The 21,143-nt window shown below is 36.5% G+C and overlaps 1 protein-coding gene and 1 long non-coding RNA gene across 2 annotated transcripts in view; one reads left to right on the forward strand and one right to left on the reverse strand.

The window, feature by feature from the left end:
- The window catches only part of ZPLD1 (zona pellucida like domain containing 1), a 38,693-nt gene extending 22,282 nt beyond the window's left edge, over nucleotides 1-16,411 (forward strand). The window contains exons 5-10 of the mRNA XM_053565806.1: nucleotides 858-955; nucleotides 2,443-2,523; nucleotides 7,205-7,376; nucleotides 8,609-8,717; nucleotides 14,998-15,027; nucleotides 15,433-16,411. Of these exons, the coding sequence (XP_053421781.1) occupies nucleotides 858-955; nucleotides 2,443-2,523; nucleotides 7,205-7,376; nucleotides 8,609-8,717; nucleotides 14,998-15,027; nucleotides 15,433-15,608 (666 nt within the window). The 3' untranslated portion in view covers nucleotides 15,609-16,411. The remainder of the gene's footprint in view (nucleotides 1-857; nucleotides 956-2,442; nucleotides 2,524-7,204; nucleotides 7,377-8,608; nucleotides 8,718-14,997; nucleotides 15,028-15,432) is intronic.
- On the reverse strand, nucleotides 3,103-6,024 carry LOC128568133 (uncharacterized). The gene is made up of 3 exons (XR_008374989.1): nucleotides 5,980-6,024; nucleotides 5,321-5,452; nucleotides 3,103-4,477 (listed from the first exon to the last, which is right to left on the reverse strand). It is a non-coding gene; the product is annotated as an uncharacterized LOC128568133 (long non-coding RNA).
- Nucleotides 16,412-21,143: the final 4,732 nt, after the last annotated feature.

Below are 21,143 nucleotides of genomic sequence, written 5' to 3' on the forward strand. Positions count from 1 at the left end.
TGCTGCCAAACAGCAATATCTGAATTCAGAGTTACTAAATTTGGGGAAACAATTGGCCTTATGTTAAATGCTACTACTGCTTATATTTTGAGGTATCTTTGTGTTTTTTTGCATTCTGAAATATTTTTATGTTTTTTCTTCATTATCAAACTATTCCTGCCACTTATTAATTTCAAATATACTGCTTTACTCTACTGTAGATTGGGGCTTGATATACATAAGCTCTCTAGAATTGGTCTAAAATAAGGGCAAAGAAATTAAAACGAAGTTTTGAGACACTTCTGTAAGAAACCACCCTTTGGTCAAGGACATACATTCTGGCAACTTGGAGAATATGTTGGTCTCCTTTTTTGGTTTTCAATTAAATTTTGGTAATTTCAAATTGCCATATAAGGGATTTGGGATAAATGAAGGATCATCAAAGGTGTAAGACCTAAAATTCTAACAGTAAAGGGCTTATATGGAGTCAGATATAATTTAAATAAAGTAAATATTAGCTGCTAATATAATTTAAACAAAGGGAACATAAACTTAAATAAACTTAATATTGACTATTGAATACTAAAAAAACTGAATATTAACCACTGACCATTGAATATAATTTAGATACATTAACTATCATTAATGGGAAACTATGAAAACAAAAGGTGGTTGATGCATGGAAAAAAATTGTTACACAGTTATGGTTTAAGGACAGTTCTGCCAAGAAACCACAGAATTAAATAATTTCTTTTTGAAGTTGCTTCTATAGATTTATGTTGATTTAGCCTCTCTTTATTTTTATAATTTTGTTTTAAGTGATAAATGTGCTGTTTGGGGGGGAGGTACTGATAGATTGTTTATTATTTCATCATTAGGATTCAACCTACAATCAGCAGTTAATTATCCCCAGTATAGGATTACCTTTGAAAACCAAAGTATTTGCGGCTGTACAAGCCACTAATCTGGATGGAAGGTACTTTTAGATTCTTATCTTTTGTTGGTTAAAATACTTTGGCTGCCTAAAGCCTTGTAAGCCATAATATTAGCACCTTCATTTTAAAATTCAATTTGAAAACTATGGTCTCTGACACACTACTTAGGCATGCTAATGAAAAGAAATAAATTACAAAGTTTAAGGGGTGACACTCACTTTCTGTCATTAATTAGAAAATGAGAAGTCTTCCTCGACTGGAGGAAGGGAAGTGCCTGGAAGAGGGTCTGGATGCTGGAATAATCTGCATCTACCTGTGAAAGATGACTAAATAGATACAGTGATTTTGTGGATGCTTTTGATTTGTGTACTTTTCTGTAAGCATATTATTATTCAATACCAATTTAGTAAAGTATAATATAAGAACTCTTCCTATAATAGTCTGGGCCAAATGATCCCCAGAAACAACAGCAACAAAAAAAATAAGCTTCATATGATACTTAGAAAATTCAGAATGATTGGGTACATGTGAAACTTACTAAATGTAGAATATAAATATCTTAACACAATAACTAAGAAAATGCCATGAAGGCTATGTTAACCAGTTTGATAAAAATATTTCAAATTCTATATAAAACCAGCACATTGTACCCCATGACTGCATTAATGTACACAGCTATGATTTAATTAAAAAAAAAAAGAAATTCAGAATGATCACAACTCAAAGGGAGTCAAAAGCTGAAGATCTAATCCTGCCCTATATAAAAAATGTAATGTGCAAATGGTTTATGTGGGGTTTTTCATGTATTATCATTTACGTTTTGTATGTTGAAGAGATTGGTATTCACTATGAATGTGTATTTCTATTCTTGAATATACTTGACTTTTTATCTTGCTAAACGCAGGATTTCCCCCCATTTACTTCCTACAGATGCCATTTTTTTATGGCATCTGTTGTTGGAATGAAGTAACACATCTATCTCTGGGTACAGTCTGGCCGGGTAGAGGGTGGCTGCGTATCTGCCTGTGGCTTTCTCCTCCTAACACAGGGTCTGTGTGGACTCCTGCTCTTAGCCCCCCTGATTCTGATGCACCAAAATTGCCAAACTCCTTTGATATATTTGGTATTATAATATTCTTTGTCTTCTGTCAGAGACATTAATTTTTAGAAATAGAAAGCCATTGTTCAAAGTGAACATACAAGCATCTACATATTTATGTATCATACTTTAGGTTTCTGTTTTTTAGACTTTGACATTTAGTTGCTTTGCACACAATTTTATTTTTTTGTAGCATTAGCCTTAATTCCATTTGATGTGGGGAATGACAATTTGGTACATAATTTTAAACACCTTGAGTTTAGGAGAAAGTTTTACTAAATAATAAGCCTCTACAAATAGCAAGTCATAAAACGATATTCCATGGGATAAGTTTGTCAATATTTACTTCCCTTTGTTTAGCAACTTTTAGTAACTAACATCCCCAAAGGAGATTTCAACTCTAGGTTCTATTTGTGTGCATTCTTGCAGGTGGAATGTTCTAATGGATTATTGCTACACAACCCCATCAGGGAATCCCAATGATGACATTCGATATGATCTCTTCCTTAGGTAGGTGTCTAAATCCTGTATTGATACCAAAGACCTAACTGTGGCTAATTGAAATGGATAATTTAAATTGAATAAACAAATAACAAGGCACTGTGATAGCCTTTGAATTTCAAGTTTTACATTTTGAAGTTACAGTCCTCATAAAATTGAAGGTATAAAAGTTGAGAATAGTTGCTGATAAAGCTATTGTTGAATGAGAGTTGTAAGTTAGGTTCACCAAAGATGTTTTATTTATGTTTAGGAGATATGGGAATATTTCACTGTCCCAGGGAGAGCATGGTTAAGATATTATTTGCAAAAAGAGAAAGGCAATGGGAGGTTACTATTTATCTGCAGCTAGACCATCTCATTGTATGTCAAAGGAAAGTTAAAGTAATGGTCTGGATAATTTACACCTCAAAGTACTTTTGTTCATTTATCAGTATTTAATATGAAACTATGATATAACCTACCACTCCTTTTCTATTAGAGTCAATAACTTCAACTTCATTCCCCAATAGACAGTGATAGAGTGAATGTAATCTACATTTGGGGAAAGGGGACATTGATCATAAAAACATTCAATCATCCCAGTTCCTTTTCAGCATTTTTATTTGACAGCAGAACAGAGTTGAGAGTCAAGCAATGTCTTCTTATCATGCTTATAAAATGCAGTTGGCTCAGATCACTGAAGCTTATTGACACATGATGGGAGTAATATAATGGGAAACCAAGAGAATGTGCTTTATTGGCTAATCAAGGTTAAGAAGATGTTCAGAGGGTATGATCAAACTGACATTCTTCGACATCCTGTTGCTGGAAGTGTTAATGTAGACAACATTTTTGGGAAAAAATGTCAGTATATATCAAAAGCCTTAGAAGATCTCACATTCTTTTATTCTAGCTTCACAAATTGGGAAGTATATTTTAAAATATTTATGATGTTCTAGTCTATCAGTGATATTTAAAATAGTAAAACATGGGAACAAATGGCATATTCAGCAATAAAAGAATGGCAAGGTGAATTATGGTGAACCAGTGAGTTGAGAGTTCACACAGGCTTTACAATTATATGAACTTATTTCTTAAATGGAAAAAAAAGATGTTTGGCTCTAATTTACCTTCTCTCTTTTGATATTCTTGGTATTTCTATTCTCAAAAATATGCAATTCTTTAAAATTTAGATGCATCAAAATACGTAGGAAAAGGACCAGCATATATAATTGCGTATATATGACGAACTTCATTATATGATGGAAAGATTGTAGGGAGGTTCATAGCAGTTACTGATGCATGGCAGGGCATGGATCATTTTGTTTTGACACTTTTCTTATTTCCCAAACTTCTATGTGTTAAATCACCACAGATTAATAATCTGGAGCATAATCATCAAGGTTCTAGTATGAACACGGTAGCAGCTTAGTTCTGAAACTGTTCAGTATGTCATTGGACACTATAGAGAGAAAAATGGATACTTAAAAAAAAAAGTTTCCTAATTTTTTCTCTTTTTAGTGAACCTAGAAGAAAAAGAAAACCTAAGTATTCTAAAATATGTCTTAGTATTGGTAGAAGCAGTTAAGGTCAGGAGGACATGGTCCAGGAAGCAGGGTAGGGAGGTGACAAGGGAAGTAGGGAAGAAAAGTGGGTGCTGAGGGTGGCAGGTCCCAGAACCAGCAAGGAGGAGTGTACACTGGAAGGAGAAGCCGCCACTCTGAGTGGAAGCACAGCTGAGGTCAAACAGCCACCAGGGGTAGGGGATCTGGAGAGGGAAGGGGAGTGGCACAACCTGAGAAGGAGCAGATCTCACAAAGTAGCAGCAAAAGTGCACCTGCCGGTGAAGGGCCCCTCCCTTTGGCTAGGTGCAAGGCTAGGAAACAAACCTGAAGAATCCGGGGCTGATGGTGGAACCTTCGTGAATGTCTAAGTTCAGAGAGGCAGAAAAAACTCAGGTAGACTGTGCCATATTCAGGGAAAACTGTCTGTCATTATAAAACAGAGGAGGGAGCCCTTGAGTTGAGGAAACCTTTCAGAAAAGTCATTACCATTCCACATTGCCTTAGGAGTCTGCTGAAAATAATAGATCTAGGGAAATCCAGCTCTCAAATAGGAATGATAAACAAATGCAGGCATTTCTTGCAGTGCTGCAATATGCCACAAGAAAAATGTTGAAAATTGCAGAAAAGAAATTTTAAAGATGAATTGAACTCGCCAGAAAGTTGTTACCATGGAACAGATAAGATTTGTAATTAAACACTCCAATATTAATTTTTTAAAAATTGAAAAGCAATCATAGCTATGAAGATAGAATTATAAGAACTCAGATAAAGGATAGGACAGCAAAGGTAGTGAGGCTGTGAGCATGAAAAGGGAACTGGGAGAAACGGAAATACAGGGAAATAGAAAACATAAATGCATTACAGGAAGGGAGACATAATTGGAGGGCATTCAAAGCAGTGCAGACAAAAGAAATGCATAGGGACAGAGGGGATAAATATGAGAAATGCAAATTAAAAGAAGTAAATATAAATAAAAAGATAAAATGGATTGATTAGGAAAGATAGAAATAAAAGGTAAAGGGAGTTCAATACATGTATAATATACGTAATTAGAATCCCCTCAAAAGAAGCCAATATAATAGAATAAATGTTTAAAAATATAATCCAGGAACACTTTTCTAAATTAAAAAAAAATAAAAACAAAGCCTGACATCAACATAATGAAAAGATGACCTGGACGATATTGAAGCTTTTATAAAGTGGAAATGAGGGGAAATCTAAGAAGGTACAGTCAGAAATACAATAAAAACCAGAGCCCTTACCTGTCAGGAAACTTAATTCTGGTGGCCAACAATTAAATAAGGACACAGAAGATCTAAATGACACCAGCAATGAGCCATACAGTAAGAGGCAGCAATTTATAACAATATCAGGAAACGGAAAGTCCTCACCACCTAGAAGTCGCAGAACCCATAAATAACACTTAGATCAGATGGGAAAATGTGAACCAGTATTATGCAATAAATTAAGAAAAAATTGTTTCTTTGAAAACATAGAGAACCACAATGTAAACAAATCAAGAAAAAAGGACAAACAACAAATACAATCATGGAATCAACATGGAAATGAGGAGAATATAGTCCTACCAGGTATCATAGTTAATAAAAACTCTGCACTTATTAAAGAGATTGGATATTATGCAAAGTTAGACACCAAGACAAAAGTTGCAGAACAGTAAGTTGAGAAATAGATTTCAAACATATGGGAGTTTAGTATATGTATGCTAGAGGGTGAGTCCACAGATCAGTTGGATAAATGGACTTTTTTAATAGCACTGGTCATTGATAACTATAGGAGAAAAAATAGTATTGGATCTTAATATACCACAATAAATTTTAAATAGAATATCAATCTAAATGTACAAACAACAACTTTAGAATAGTGATAGAATAAAAGTGGTAGAATAAAACATGCAAAATACCTTTAAACCTCTGGAGCAAGAAAACTATCTTCAGCCCAAATCCTAGAAGCCATAAAAGAAAATACTGAAAGTTTAACTATATACAAATAAAACTTCTGTGTACACATGTGTGTGCAGGCAGGCACACACTCACACACACACAAAGCAAAGTCCAAAGCCAAACAATGTGCAATTTGTATAACAAATCAGTAGCCATTCTTCCTAATACATAAAAAACTCATAAGGATTAGAAAGAAAAAGGCCAACAACCCAATAGAATCTGGACAAAGGACATGAACAATTTTCAGTCAACCCCCCCCATAAATGTCTGTAATGTATGTGAAAAGTACAAAACCTTATTAATACTAAGAAAATTGTAACTAAAATCATATGATGGAAGTTTCTTTTTTCTGTCAAATAAGGAATAATCCAAAGTTCTGTTCATATACTCTGCCGATGTAGCTCTGGAGATAAAAGAATTGTTTTCATATACCGCTGGTTAAATCTAAAATGGTAGACTTAAATCTATAAAGGGCAAGGTGGCAGCATCTATTAAATGAGTCTAGAGATACATGTTACGGATAACACTTTACATGCTCAAAATGATGTATTACAAGACTATTCATTATGCTGGGTTTTTAAAGAGCAAAAGATTTGAAACAATACAAGTATCTATAAGTGGGGAACTGATTAAATATAACCTTGCATGTATGCATGATGGAATGCATTACAGCTGTGGAAAAGAATGGGGAAGATTTCTGAATATTCATATGGAAAGATCACTAAATCTGAAAGAGGCAAGGTACATAACAGTGTACACAGTATCATTTGTTTAAGGAAGGGGAACAGTAAAAGTATATTGCTTCTGTTTCTATTTTCATATAACCCTGGAGGATATAAAAATAAGTGAGATCACCTCTGGCAGGTTTGAATGTGATTATGGAATTGTGTGAACAAGGGAAAAATTGAGAGGGAGACTTTTGGATGTTTAAATTATATGGAAGTATAATTCCAAAAGTATAAAATTTGAAAGTAATATTGCACCTAATCTGTTTACATTTTATGTTTCAGGTTATTGTCATACCTGATGAATTATCTTGTGCTCTTATTAAATATCTATAATATGGCATGGTTCTTTATCTCTTGAAGTAATGGGGTACCCTTAATAATGTAGAAATTAACCTACAAGCCACTGTAGGTTGGTGCTTTCCAGTGATGACCTGTTTTCACATTTCCCACACTGTAGCTGTGATAAAGATCCTCAGACCACCGTCATTGAAAATGGCCGAAGCCAACGGGGCCGGTTTTCCTTTGAAGTGTTCCGATTTGTGAAACATAAGAATCAGAAAATGTCCACGGTCTTCCTGCACTGTGTTACGAAGCTCTGCAGAGCTGATGATTGCCCCTTCCTTATGCCAGTATGTTTTTCAGCAACTTTATTCCAAATTTTCGAATTGATCTGAACTGAGAAGTTACATCAAGAACTAATTTCTATATAGAAAGTGGATATGCATTAGGTCTAAATAGTTTGATGCAGGATTTATTTATTCATCCAGTAAAGAGCTACTGAATGCTTACTTTGTGTTAAGCATTATTGCAGGGATATGGAGATGAAACGTATATGAATTTTGAATTCAATCAGCCTATCCTTTGGGATGATGAGATATTCATGGACAAAATCAAGACGAAGATCTTGTGTAAAAGCAAACAAATATATGGGTTGTAGTGGGAGGCAATATTCATCATCGTGAAAGGGATGGAGCAGGAGAGGTTGGGAGGATTGGTGGAGAACTCCATCTGTGTGACAAATGAACCCCCAAAAGGGCGAAAGCAAGAGCGTGAGAGACACCCCATACCAAGGGATGATCAAAGTCACAGACACAGAAACCGGTATGATCAGGGAACTTCTAGTCCTTCAGGAGAGTTGGGGAGCAGGGTAGAGGATGATGGGAAGATGTCAGGATGGGGCTGGGCTGGTGCAAAAAAGGGAAACCAGGCCCAGATGGCCCAGCAATCCCTTGGATTAAACGTAAAAAGCTATGAAAAGTGTGGATCTGAATTGCATACAACCACCATTAAAATACAGATTCATTTAGTAGTGAATAAAAAACAGTTCTATTCTGACAGGTTCCTTATGGTCACATCAATATTAACCTGAGAAAAATGCAGGCAATTAAAAAAAATTGAAATAGTTTTAATATGTTTTTATTTATGCTTAATTCATGCATAAATGGGAAGCTATTTCTTCACAATCATTGACCTCTGAACTGTATCAGATGTGGGTATATGGAGAGTCCTTATTACTCTGCATCCGTGCTGACCAACATTTCCAGGAAGGATTTATTAAAGGCCTGAGAGAAATAAAAGTAGAGAAGTTTGATAAACACAGCTCTTTTTCAGGAGAGCCATTGAGCTATGTAAATTAATGAGGCAGCGCATAGTTACAACGGGAGGAAATAAGAAATGTGGCCCAAGCCCGGGTAAGACACACTGTAGCAGTTATATGCAAAGTAATTAAATAAATGCACAGAAGGAAATGAATAAAATTAAACATGTGGTATCTCTTCCAAAAGAATCTGCTTTCCAAATGGCCATAAAGAAACGATTTTGTGCCGGTGTGGAAATTCATTTGTTTTCATTAACACCTCAGATTTGCGGGCCCAGGGAAAGGAGAGATGCGGGGAAGAGGACAACTGGGAGCCCCCAGGGCACTTCTGGAAGCGCAGTCCTCTCTGCCGGTCCCATCATTACTCGGAGCGGTAGGAGTGTTCCTTCATCTTCTGTGTGTAGCAATAGAAGGCTCCAAAATGCTTCCTTGCCTGGCTTCTAGCGAGAACTAAAGCGGTTCCTAAACAGCCCTAATTAACTGTGAGACGAGACAAACTGCTAAGCAACTTTAATTTCACAGCAGTTTTCCTGTTTACTCAACTTTCACACAAAAGGCGATATCATCTGTATCATATTTCCCCTTACACACACGCGCACATGCGGACCACGCCCGACAGGTGTCGTTCCCCCCGCAGATCCACTCTCCCCGCCCCTGCCCTGCTCTATGCATGGCTGCCTCCTGCACTCTAGTTTCTGATTGGCCTTGACCAATAGACGGCGCTGTCCCAGATGGGCAGGCACGGAAAACGTGAAGTCCAGGGTGCCAGACAATTCCCTGCCTAACAAACACCGATAAAACCCCGTCCTTAAAGTGTGACTGGGAAATTTGACTTTCATAACTCCCCTAATCTTTGTAAATAGTCCTATTAAACGTTCCGTTCACTGTCAAGTTTGAGTACCATCTGCTTCCTTCCAGAACAACGTATATTACACACCCCCATCCAGTGCACTCATGCTCAGGCGTTTGTAGGATCTAAACGTGTATACACATACATACTCATGTATACAAACATTTATGACCGCATGCACACAAATCCACACACGTGCTCTACGAAGAGATACAGATTTAAGTCAGCATGGACTCAGCAACATGCCCAGTCAATTACAAAGAACAGACGTGGAAAAGTAAACAACCCTGAAGTTGAAGTTGGGAAACTTGGTTTTAGGTTTAGCTTTTGCATAACAAGGTATGTGACTTGTGATTTACTTCATATCTCTGGGCAAATGTTTCTTCATCTTTTAAGTGAAAGGTTTAAAAAATAGCCTTTAAGATTCTTTCTAACTTTATAGTTCCAAATTTGTCTCAGAGAAAGAGAATAAATTGGATTATGTGCTAATAATATTTTTCTCTATTTCATATAATTCTGAAGGCTGTAATTATGTATCCATTAGATTTTCTGTATTTTTTCTCTTATGCTGCTTATCCCATAATGAAAAGAGAGTTTTGCTTGAAATAGGTAAATAATAAAGCAAAAAGTGGTTTTGGCCTGAAAAATCCAGACAATTACTATAATTAATGACTTCCCTGTATTTGTCTTGATGTAGCATTATTTAAAAACAAACTAATAGACCTTTTAAATAATGTAGAAATTTATTAAATATGAAATTTCAAACTTTGTCTGTGTTCCTTGAGGACTTTGGGTATGTGCTTTAGATGGTTTGAAATGACGGGTTTGTGGTTTGTGAAAGGCCCAATTCTTATCTCTATCTAGCTGTCAGAAGTACTTCATAGAATTACATTGAATGGAAACTCAGTTCTTGTTGCCAACAATTAGGAATGCTTTTGAGCAGAGTAACAAAAAATATTTCTATGGAGCACGTCTAGAGACAGTTTACTATAAAAAAAGAACCTGAGGAGGGACATTGCCTCTGTCCATCTTGGGTAGACAGGTTTTCCTTGTCAGAGACCTCCTTGCTTCCTTCTTTTCTGGTCAAACTAAATATTACCACTTTTAAATTACTTGTTTGTATAAGGTAATCTTTACAAAGATGAAAAAAAGTTTCTAAGACCCCCATATCCCGGTAAATATTGCCAAGTAGAAGTCTCTAATTTTAACATAACTAACCAGCTTTCCAGGTTTATAGGTTTCACCTATTCCATGTCCAGTTGCCCCAGATCCCTATGGTGAAAACTCAAAGAGCTAGTACAATGCCTCTGATGTCATGCTTGGATTTCATTCTTGCCCATTGTCAATCTATTCACAAGGATGACTTATTCTTCACCATACTAGGGTTATCCTTGCGTTCTCAGGTCTCTCCACTGGCAAAGCTCCCACATACAAACCTTCCATATGCCCTTGAATCCACTCTCATTCTCTCTGGATTTAATTTTTTGTAACTTTGATAAATAACAGTAGGACTATCTTCACATTTTGGTGATCATGGGGGCCTCACTGCTTAAAGAACCCTAACAGGGGAGCCCAACCACTGCCAATGACGGATTATGAATACTTAAGAATTGTCTTGTGGGGGCAGGGAGGGGGAATGCCTGTGGCTCAGTGGGTAGGCACTGGCTCCATGTACCGAGGGTGGCCAATTCGAACCCAGTCCCAGTCAAACTACAACAAAAAATAGCTGGGCATTGTGGTGGGTGCCTGCAGTCCAGCTACTTGGGAGGCTAAGGCAAGAGAATCGCCTAAACCCAGGAGTTGGAGGTTGCTGTGAGCTGTGACGCCACAGCACTCTACTGAGGGTGACAGAGTGAGACTCTGCCTCTAAAAAAAGAAAAAAGAATTGTCTTGGGCCACACATTAAATACACAAACACTAAGAAAATTGGTGAGCAAAAAGAAAAAAAGTCCATATGTAATTTTTGTGATATCTGCCACTACAGATAATCGTTCTTAACTAGCCACAGGTTGTGGTTAGATGCCTCCGCTAATATGATATCCACGCAAACTTCATTTTTAAAATTCACATGAACACACAATTTAGAACTCAAGCCATAAACTTCCACAGGTAACTCTTGTGTAAACTTAACGCTTGGTTTAATGACCAGGCCTATCCTTTTCTCTTAGTTTCACTTTATTTTTACCTTAGGTCAGTTAGAATTTATTTCTGCAGGTCCTGTGGCCAATTTTATACAGAAAAGTCCAATTTGGGGCTTGTTTTTCTCTTTTCAAAGCTCGCTGGTAGTTGGAAGTTTTGCTCATTGAGCCATTCTTTTCCCCTGGACATACAGCTTAGGTCAAGTATAATAAGTCATTAAACTTCAGGACTCTTGTTATTTTAGTGAAATCAAATCCATACTGGATATTTTACCCAACATCGTTAATACTTTTGTTACGTGATTTAGGAAAATATTCACCTCCACAAAATGCAAAATCCTCAAAATTCTTGAAATGTTCTTATTTAATGCTTCCACATGCTAAAACTGCTTAGGTGAGGAAATGTTTATTGTAGGGTATAATTCTGGAAATTTAGAAGTACAAACACTGGAAAACTGTAATACCTAATTTCTTTGTTTACATAAATTCCTATGCAGAAACCCAAGCCATGCTCTGTTCAACTTGTATCAACGTGAGTTTTTATGGGTAGTTAATAATTCATTTGAACATGTTGATTGACTCCCTACCCAAGAACGGCACTCTACTGGGAACTGGGAATATAAGCCATAGACTTTACCCTCAAGGATCTTAGAATTCAGAGGTAGAGATAGACTTTAATGAACATAACTCAGTGGAAAGTAAAAAGTTTGAAGGTTTTTAACTTGGAGTATATGATTCATGTTATTGTATAGGTAATTAAATATTTTTTTACAAAATGGTTTGCCAGTGCTAAGAAGGGAAAAAAATCATTCTGCAGATAGCTGTGCACTGATGACCATCTTTTCCATGTATTTTAATTACTTATATGAGAAAAGCAGAAAATATTTTGTGTCACTTCCAACTTTCAAATGGCTATGGCATTGCCACTGTCACCTTTTTCCTCTACATCCTCAGATAGATATGTTTTTTTTTATTTTATTTTAAGAAGGCCATCAAATTTAGTACTGCAATCTGTTCTTCTAATTTGAGAAGGCCTCACATGTTTCTTTTAGCATGTAACATGCGTCAGGACCAAGTGGATTGGTGGGGAAACAAACATGAAGGGTGACAAAAGCCTCCGGAATATGCCTATCTCTTCTTTCAAATCTAGACAGTGCTCTGGGTTTTTTGTTTTTTGTTTTTAATGTTTGTTTGTTTGTTTTGCTATGATACAAAAATTTCCTATTCTGGAGGATACCAGAAATAGAAACCTAGCAACCAAATAAAGTAATGTTAAATACAGTTCCAAACAGTATTCAGATATTATGTGTTTTGATTTCAGCCATCTGCCAAAGGTAGGCTGTTTCCATTTTTCAGTGTTCTGGAACCTGGAGCTCATTGTTTCAGGCTTTTTTGGCAATGGAGGGTGTCTTGTCCCCACACATGGAGAGTTTGTCCACAGCCAAGTCCTTACTGATGACAGACACCTGGGATGTTGGTCTCCCAGAAGTGTTGGGAATATGGGGAATGGAAGGAATATTCTGACTTCTGTTAACCTCAGGATGCTGGAATTGAGCAGGTGGCATCCCTCAGCACTTTTGGCCTATCTGGGACACTTACTAGAAAAGAACTTTCTTTCTTTTTTTTTTTTTTTTCTATTGTTTGGGATTCATTGAGGGTACAAAGAATTAGGTTACAGTGATTACATTTGTTAGGTAAAGTCCTTCTTATAATTGTGTCCCGCCACTAAAAGGTGTGCCATACACCATGAACTCCATCCCCTCCCACCTCCCCTCTCTCTGCTCCCTCATTCCCTTACCCCCACCTTGTATTAGATCATCTACTGCCTTCATATTAGAACTGAGTACATTGGATTCTTGCTTCTCCATTCTTGTGATGCTTTACTAAGAAGAATTCAGCCATTAAAAAAGATGGAAACTTTACATCTTTTCTATTAACTTGGATTGAGTTGCAACTTTCTATTCTTAACTAGAAACATTTTTGAAGCAGTTGCATATCAGGCACAATGTAGGGGTATATGGCACACCTCCTGGGTGAAGGGCTCAACTGCAACTTGGACTTCACCTAACAAATGCAAACAATGTAGCCTTGATTGTCTGTACCCTTATATTAAAATTATATATAATATACATAAAAATGAATAACTTTTAAAAAGGAATTTTAAAGCATTAAATATTCTATGCCCATGGTCTGGTGAAGCACTTATCTTGAGAAAAGAGCACATGGATCTTTTGGATGAATTGGTTATAGTCCATTTGTCCCGACTATTTCTATGAGAAGGAAGTATCTTTATAAAGCAATGTGATTAGAGCTTAGGATTTCCTGAGTATCCTATAATGAAAATTTGTCTTATTTTTCTTTTTGTCCTATAGCAATGCACTATACCACTCCAAATAATTCTATTCATGCATGCTGCATTAATTTTGGTCATTGCATTTATGGATCAGATAGCCAAACCATCATTTCTGCCAAGACATGTACTTTAAAAGAAATGACATAAAATATTTTATAAATTTCTCACTTGATTCTCTGCTTACTTCCTTCAAATACTAATCCTGGATTCTTCCTTTACTTGTTTCAAATACTAACCCTGGAGTTTCATAGCTCGAGATATTTATCTCCATAAACAAATATGTTTTCCATAGTTGGTCAATTTATTTTAAATATTTTAGAAAAAGGACTCTCTGAGCTTTAAGCATATGCTTAGTTTGTCATAGAAGCTATGACAGATGGAAGTTCTTTTATCTGTAAAATGGGGGTGGTGATAACATCTGAACCAGATGGCTATTGTGAGGATGCAATGTGATAACATATGAAATGGCACTTTATAAACTATATGGCATAATACATGTATTAATTGTCATAATATTTATACTCCAGAAGTAAACAGTCAAAACTGCACACATTTTATGGTTTGAATAACAAACAGACACCCACATATTAAAACACAAATATGAAATTGTTATTTCAAATATGAAATATGAGCTCGTTATACAAGCTCAAGGGTTAATAGCAGCATGATGACAAATTAGACAACAAAAGTTTTGAAATCAAGTGATATATTCACTGTGTCTATTATTATGCTAGCCAGAGAGAAGTGAAAAACCAACAGCTTCAATCTTTTGCTTAACAGATGCAAATAAAACCACAACTCAGGCTTCGGAGTCATTTTTTTATTTAGTTATTAAGTGTAAATTTATCTTCTTGGAACTTAAAATGATGTGTTTGCAGATTATGTTGGGCAAATTGGCAATACTTAAAATAGAGTGGCACTAAATAATGAGCATTTCTCTCTAACAGAGTAACAAATGGTGGGTTATAGGGCCATAAAAAATGTAATAGCTGTTAACAATTACTGCCCCTACTAACCTGACCAGAGAGCTAATGATGAAACAAAGTTGGCAAGCAAGAATACAGCGTAGTCTGTTTTGAGATTATTATTTGTATACCCAGGATAGTAGCAGGATGCTGGTTTGGGGAACAGAAAGTTGATGAAGTTCAGGATCTGGAACAGGAAATGGGAGAACATTTCATTCTTGTCTGCCCCGAGAGGACTGTGGGCGGAGATAAGAGGAGATGTAGGTAAAAATCTAGGTACAAAGTAATTACAGAGTCAGATTGGAGAGACAATCCCACTTATCTTTCCCCCTTTTTTTCCCTTCCAGATGAGACTCCAACCAACAATTCACAGCTTGGTAAGATAATTAACATATATTGAAAATAAAAGTGGTATTAAAAAAATTGGCGATCAGGTTACAAACTGTAATCAACTAAATGTAATGAGCTTTACAAGTTTGTTACATTTTAAATAACATCTCACTGAGAATTTTAGAACTCATATGTGATATATAACAATGCATAGCAACAGATATAAATTGTAATTTTATAGATTTTTTATTTTTTGGCTGCCCACAGGATACCTGACTTCTAAACCATTTAGTCCTTTGGTAATGAGTTTAATTTCAGTCAGGCAGACTGTAGCACAACCCTGTGTCATGTTGCTGTTCTGTAAGATGACAGATGTTTGGCAAGTCTAAATTATCCCTTAGTATATACATACAATATGGGGCATTTACCACTGCGTGTTTCATTGCTTGCAGGCTCTCCAGGTGTGCCCCCTTTCCAGCTGAATCCCATCACCAGCGCACTGATATCAGGAATAGTGATTCTGGGAGTCATGAGCTTCTCCCTTCTCCTGTGCTCACTGGCCCTTCTACACAGGAAGGCACCCACTAGTCTGGTGTTGAACGGTATAAGAAACCCAGTCTTCGACTGACTGTAATAGGTTCCGGCTCTGACTTGCTTTCACTGACTCTGCTGTGTATGACTGCGGTTGGTGTTCCATCTGAAGTGAATGCCAGCTGGCATTGGATATTTGTAGGTTCGATAGATTTCATAGTGTAGCTTGTCAGCATGATGGTAGTGAAAGAGTTTTGCTAACATTGCTATTGTCACTTAAGCATGTGGCCAGCCCTATTTTTATGGTACCAATGGGTATACTGACAATAAGTAAAAAATATTCAGAACTCAGATCTTATAGGGTCAGTGATGTTTTATTTTATTTCAATTTTCTATTGATTGTTGGTTACTAAGCTAAAAGTGGGCGTAGAAAAAAATAAAATTTGCATTATTTTTCTAAGCACCAAAGCCCAATGCAATGACATTTAGATTTGCACGTGTGGTACTAAAATGGAAGTTGCTTTTGTGTAGTTTGGGAAGGTATTTTAATTAGATTGGCCAATTTAGATTCCTGAGATTTTACTCCTTCTATGACCTTAAGTGTTTTGGGGTAATTTCCACATTAATCTGGGCATCTATTTGTGTAGCCAATAGTAAAAGTAGTTATTAGCTTCCAAGGCTCATACGAAGTGGCCCTGGATCATTATTCATGAGTAGAAATGGCAATGATCAGTTTTCTCCTTCTGGTTCCTGTGAGAACATCAGCCCATGTTAACACTCCTCCCAGGTAGATAGTTCAGCTGCTGTTGCAGCTCTGCTTCCAGCAGTGAGGCAACTGTGTGAAGATTATTCTTAATTCAAGAATCATCACTGTACGTGAAAGCAAACCATAGTTGTGGGAAAAGAATATTGTCACCTCTACATAAGCATAGTGCTCTGAAGGGTTTTTAACACCTAAGTGTGCTTTTTTATTCCTAGAACAAAGAGGAAACTTAAAGTGTAGTTTGCAGAATATTGTTGGATTCAACATAAAATATGTTCCTCTTCATATTTTTGATGCCATACAAACCGAATGATCTGGAGTCTTCCAGGGGTCATATTTGCCATAAATAAACAGTATTTTTCTCTAATAGTAAACTGCAAGAAGCATTTAACCCTTAAAAAAAAATTTAATCCTTTAAAGTGTCACAAAAATGAAAAAGACCAGTTTTAAGTAGCCCATGTTCTTACTAAAAGATCACCCTGTCTTTGTTCATGCCGTATGGACACATTGTACAAATGAAACAATTCAATGACAAACACCAAAACCAAACGTGCAGTTACCAGATGGGCCATGTTAACTGTAAAAAATTGCTGTAATAACTAATTTCTGTGCAATATTTGTGTCCCATTAATTAGGATTTTATTTATTATACTACATACAAATCATTATGCAATTTTAGATTTGGGTTCAAATGAAGTGTCTACATTGTCAGTTAGTTAATAACTAAATCAATAATCAAATTAAAAAAACACCTTTTCTCCAACTTGTCTGAATATTTCAAGAGAAAGTTTGTAGTATGAGAATTAGCTATAATTAGCTATATGATTGCCACACTTTCTATTTCAAAGTGAAGACACAGTGAAATGTGATCTGGAAAATTTGGGGATGATTTCTTTAATATAAAAAAATTTTAAATCACTTTAAAAGCCAAGCTCCTCTTCTCTATGTTATTCAAAATAACTATGAAGTGACTGTTCTGAATTTTATCTGTGTTAACATGATTACTGACCATGCTACTAATGTGGTCTTAGACATACTTGCATGGTATCCAAACATTCTGTTAAATCTATTTCTGATACTTTAAGTGAATTGCCATTGATCTGAGGATTGAGTTCTGTGAATAGGACATTATATCATTGAAGCTGTTTTGTCAGTTTGATTTTTATGCTTTTGGGATGGCCGCTGTTTCAGCTGTTGACCTTTTAAATTCTGTACTCCATTTTACAGAATTGAGTAATGGACATACATCATTTGAGAAGCAACTTAAGTCATATATTATTTTTTACCACCCTTTCATACTAAATGGGAGAATCAGAGCTATAATGAGATAAACCAGGTTTGTTTTATACATCTTTGTTCTCATTGACCTACTGTTGTATGTAGTATTTAGATATACTGAATTTTCTGGTTATTATAGTGTGAAAACCTTACAAAATATGTGCAAATATTCCTTCAGTTTTAATACCTCAAACTGTTTTTTGCACTTCAGGGGTAAGGTCTGATGACATGTAAAAGATGATTGTTTAATAAAATAATTATAAATGAATGTCTTGAAAGTATTGACCTGATTTTTTAAAAAGATATTTCTCCTACTCTCAGCATCTTACTCCCATTTTTATGCATGCAAATAGTCCCTGACTTGTGATGGTTCAATTTAAAAATGTTTTACTTTAAGGTAGGTTTATTGGGATATTAAATGCATTTTCCATCTATGATGTTTTTGATTTACAATGAGTTTTTGGGACATAACCCCATTGTAAGTTGAGGAGCCTCTATATTGAGAAAGAATTAGTCTCAAACCACGTCATGCAAGGGAAGCTCAGTGATCTCTGCCGTAGATGAAGTCTGCCCTCTCAATATCGGGCTTCTTGGCTTAGGTGTGAGTTAAGAGACATTCTTGAAATCAGCTGAGGTTCATGAATTATGCTTTACCTTGGGCTTGGGCTCTTACTAAAATGGAGCTCATGATTTTTAGAATTTTGATAGGAATAGCAAAAATTACAAAGACAAGGGCTGAGTTTCTGCCAAAATTTTCAGTTTCTCAAAACAGCTCCAGCCTGGTCTGGCTGTCATCCCTTGTCTCAAGAATGGGTAAGTAGGGAAGTGACACAGCCTAGGGGAGAGCTTTTTTCCTGACTCAGAGAAATCCATTTCTGACACAGGGGATGCTATGAACCCTTAAATATTGGTGATTAGTTCTGGAAATATTACAAGACATGATGGTTTATGAGGGGTATTGTCAGCTGTGGAATATGTAAGGCCACTTTAGACAGCCTCATGGGCAGTAAACTTCCAGAAGCAGAATGGAGTGGAAGTTCATGGGAAACACTTGTTTGTGAGCACACATGTGACTTAGTTTGAGGAATTCCCAGAGCACCTGGCAGGAGAGAATTGCAATGGGATGGAGGGCCAGTACGTGTTTGTTTTCGATCCTTTTTTATAAGACAAAAAGCATGCTGATCATTGATCAATTGCTTCTGGGAATGAGCTGCTTCAATTATTTACAAGCAACGAGACATTTAAAAAATTCAAATGTGTAATTTGGAAAAAAAATTGCTTTTACTTGCTTGGATAGTAAACAAAACAAGTATTTGTGGAGCTGAAGCTGGTATTAGGTTTCTACAGAGAAAAAGAACCAATAGGATACGGTGTGTATGCACACACAGGGTGCCAAAAAATGTATACACATTTTAGGAAAGAAAAAAACTTATTAAAATTATAATAATTATACCACTAACAAAAGATGAATACAAGTCACATTTGAGCACCTCTTGTAAATGCAGAAGTCAAACATGACTCGAGTATTACAATTTTAATTTAAAATGTGTATACATTTTGGCACCCTATGCATATATATGTATTTGTATATTATATAGAGATAAAATAAAAAACTGGTTCACATAATTATGGAGGCTGAACAAGTCCTAAGAACCACAGTTGGCAAGCTGGAGACCCAGGAAAGCCAGTGGTTATACTCTGAGAGCTGGCAGGCTCAAGATTCAGGAAGAGTTGATATTCCATTCCAATCCAAAGCTAGGGAGAAACAAAACAAAACAAAACAAAAATAATGTCCAGACTTGAAAGGCAATTAGCAGGAGGGAATCCTTCGTACTCATAGGAGGATCAGACTTTTCAGATTTTCAACTGATTGGATATATCACACTGCTAAATAGTAAAACTTCTTAATTGGTGTAGTGACATTAGGAAATGAATAAAAGCGTTACAAAATTTGACAGTAGACTAGAAATGGTTTGGGGATATTTAATGTCTGGAGGCAAGGGTTCATGAGTAGAGGATCCTCTTTTATATTCGCTGAGTAATATGGGTCAAATGAAAGAAAGACAGGGCCGTGAGTAGGTGGGCAGTGAAGAGCTCTATAGCCATGCCAGGATTATCCCACGTCAGGAGAAATGGGTACGAGAAGGCGTGGGAAGGCAGTAACCACACACTGCCCACTGGACCCACATCCTACAGAGTTGGCACTGAAGGTACTGGCAGTCAAGGAGAGTAACAGCATCCGGAGTGACAACAGGCCAGAAGCAGCGAAGAACCCAGAGCAGTGTAGCAGGATAATATGGCAAGTGCAACACGGGAGTGCTGGGCACTGGAAGCAGAGGCCGCTGCTGCTGCTGCTTTGTTTTTGAGACAGAGTCTCACTTTGTCACCCTCACTAGGTGCTGTGGCATCATAGCTCACAGCAACCTCCAACTCTTGGGCTTAAGTGAATCTCTTGCCTCAACCTCCCAAGTAGCTGGGACTGCAGGCACCTGCCACAACACCTGGCTATTTTTAGAGATGAGGTGCGCTGTGGCTCAGGCTGGTCTCCAACCTGTGAGCTCAGGTGATCCACTCGCCTCAGCCTCCCAGAGTGCTGGGATGAGAGAGGCCCCTTAGAAGAAACTAGTTCACTGTAGGAGACAGAACTAAAATATTTGATAGCTGTTTCCACGTTCCTCATAATAGTAGCTCATCTCCAGAAGGTCAAAGGTAAGCGAAAACTGAATTAACAGTTATCTTTTCCTGTTTGGGAGAATATCTTGCTCGGTTGCTTATTGGTAAACATAATCAGTTTCTACAAATTTGAAAGACACAGGCGAGCCAAAATAGCCTTAATTAATGGCACGTTTTGCTGAAAAAGCAAGGTGAAGATTGGTTTTGGGGCTTCCACTCATGTAGTCTAGACACAATCTTTAGACATTTCTGCTCAGTAATCTTCATTTATAAAATGTTTTATATTCTTGGCAAACTGAAATGAGAACTGAGGTTGTTATCTGTATAGTTTAAACCTCCAATTCTCTTTTTGCCTCAAGTATCTGGATATTTCCTTTTTTACTTAAATTGCCAACATAATTACCTCAATTTTCCCTTTCATTTTCTATGTAGAAAGGAGCAGAGCTATCATTACACAGAGCTTCAGTCAAAGGCAATGCGGCCCAAATTTCAAGGTTCATTTTCATCAGGAGCATAGCTGTGTTAGCATTGCCCAAAGCAGAATCCATTACCAAATAATCCTGCTGGTTTGACTAATCAACTAACACTGGAAGATCCTGCGAGAGTTGTGGTTTGACAATTTCACGCAACTCTGACTCAAAGTTATACAGGTCCTGAAGCTATTTTTCCTTCTGTTTGTAGTTTTGTAACTTATTTTTTGTTTTACAGTAGTGAACAATCGACTAAACAAAATTACTCTAGAGGAAATATAGTTGTTTTTATCAATTATTTACTACTTGAAAATTAGCACTAATTTGTTACTTAAAAACTATTGTTTTGCTAAGATGTATTTTTGTGGTTGATAAAATGAGATGACAGAGAATGATGTAGGGTCCCCATTGTGAGAGAAATTGAGTCCAATAAGCCCCCTTGAATTCT

Source organism: Nycticebus coucang, chromosome 16 (genome assembly GCF_027406575.1).
Source record: "Nycticebus coucang isolate mNycCou1 chromosome 16, mNycCou1.pri, whole genome shotgun sequence".
NCBI classification, from domain to species: Eukaryota; Metazoa; Chordata; class Mammalia; order Primates; family Lorisidae; genus Nycticebus; species Nycticebus coucang.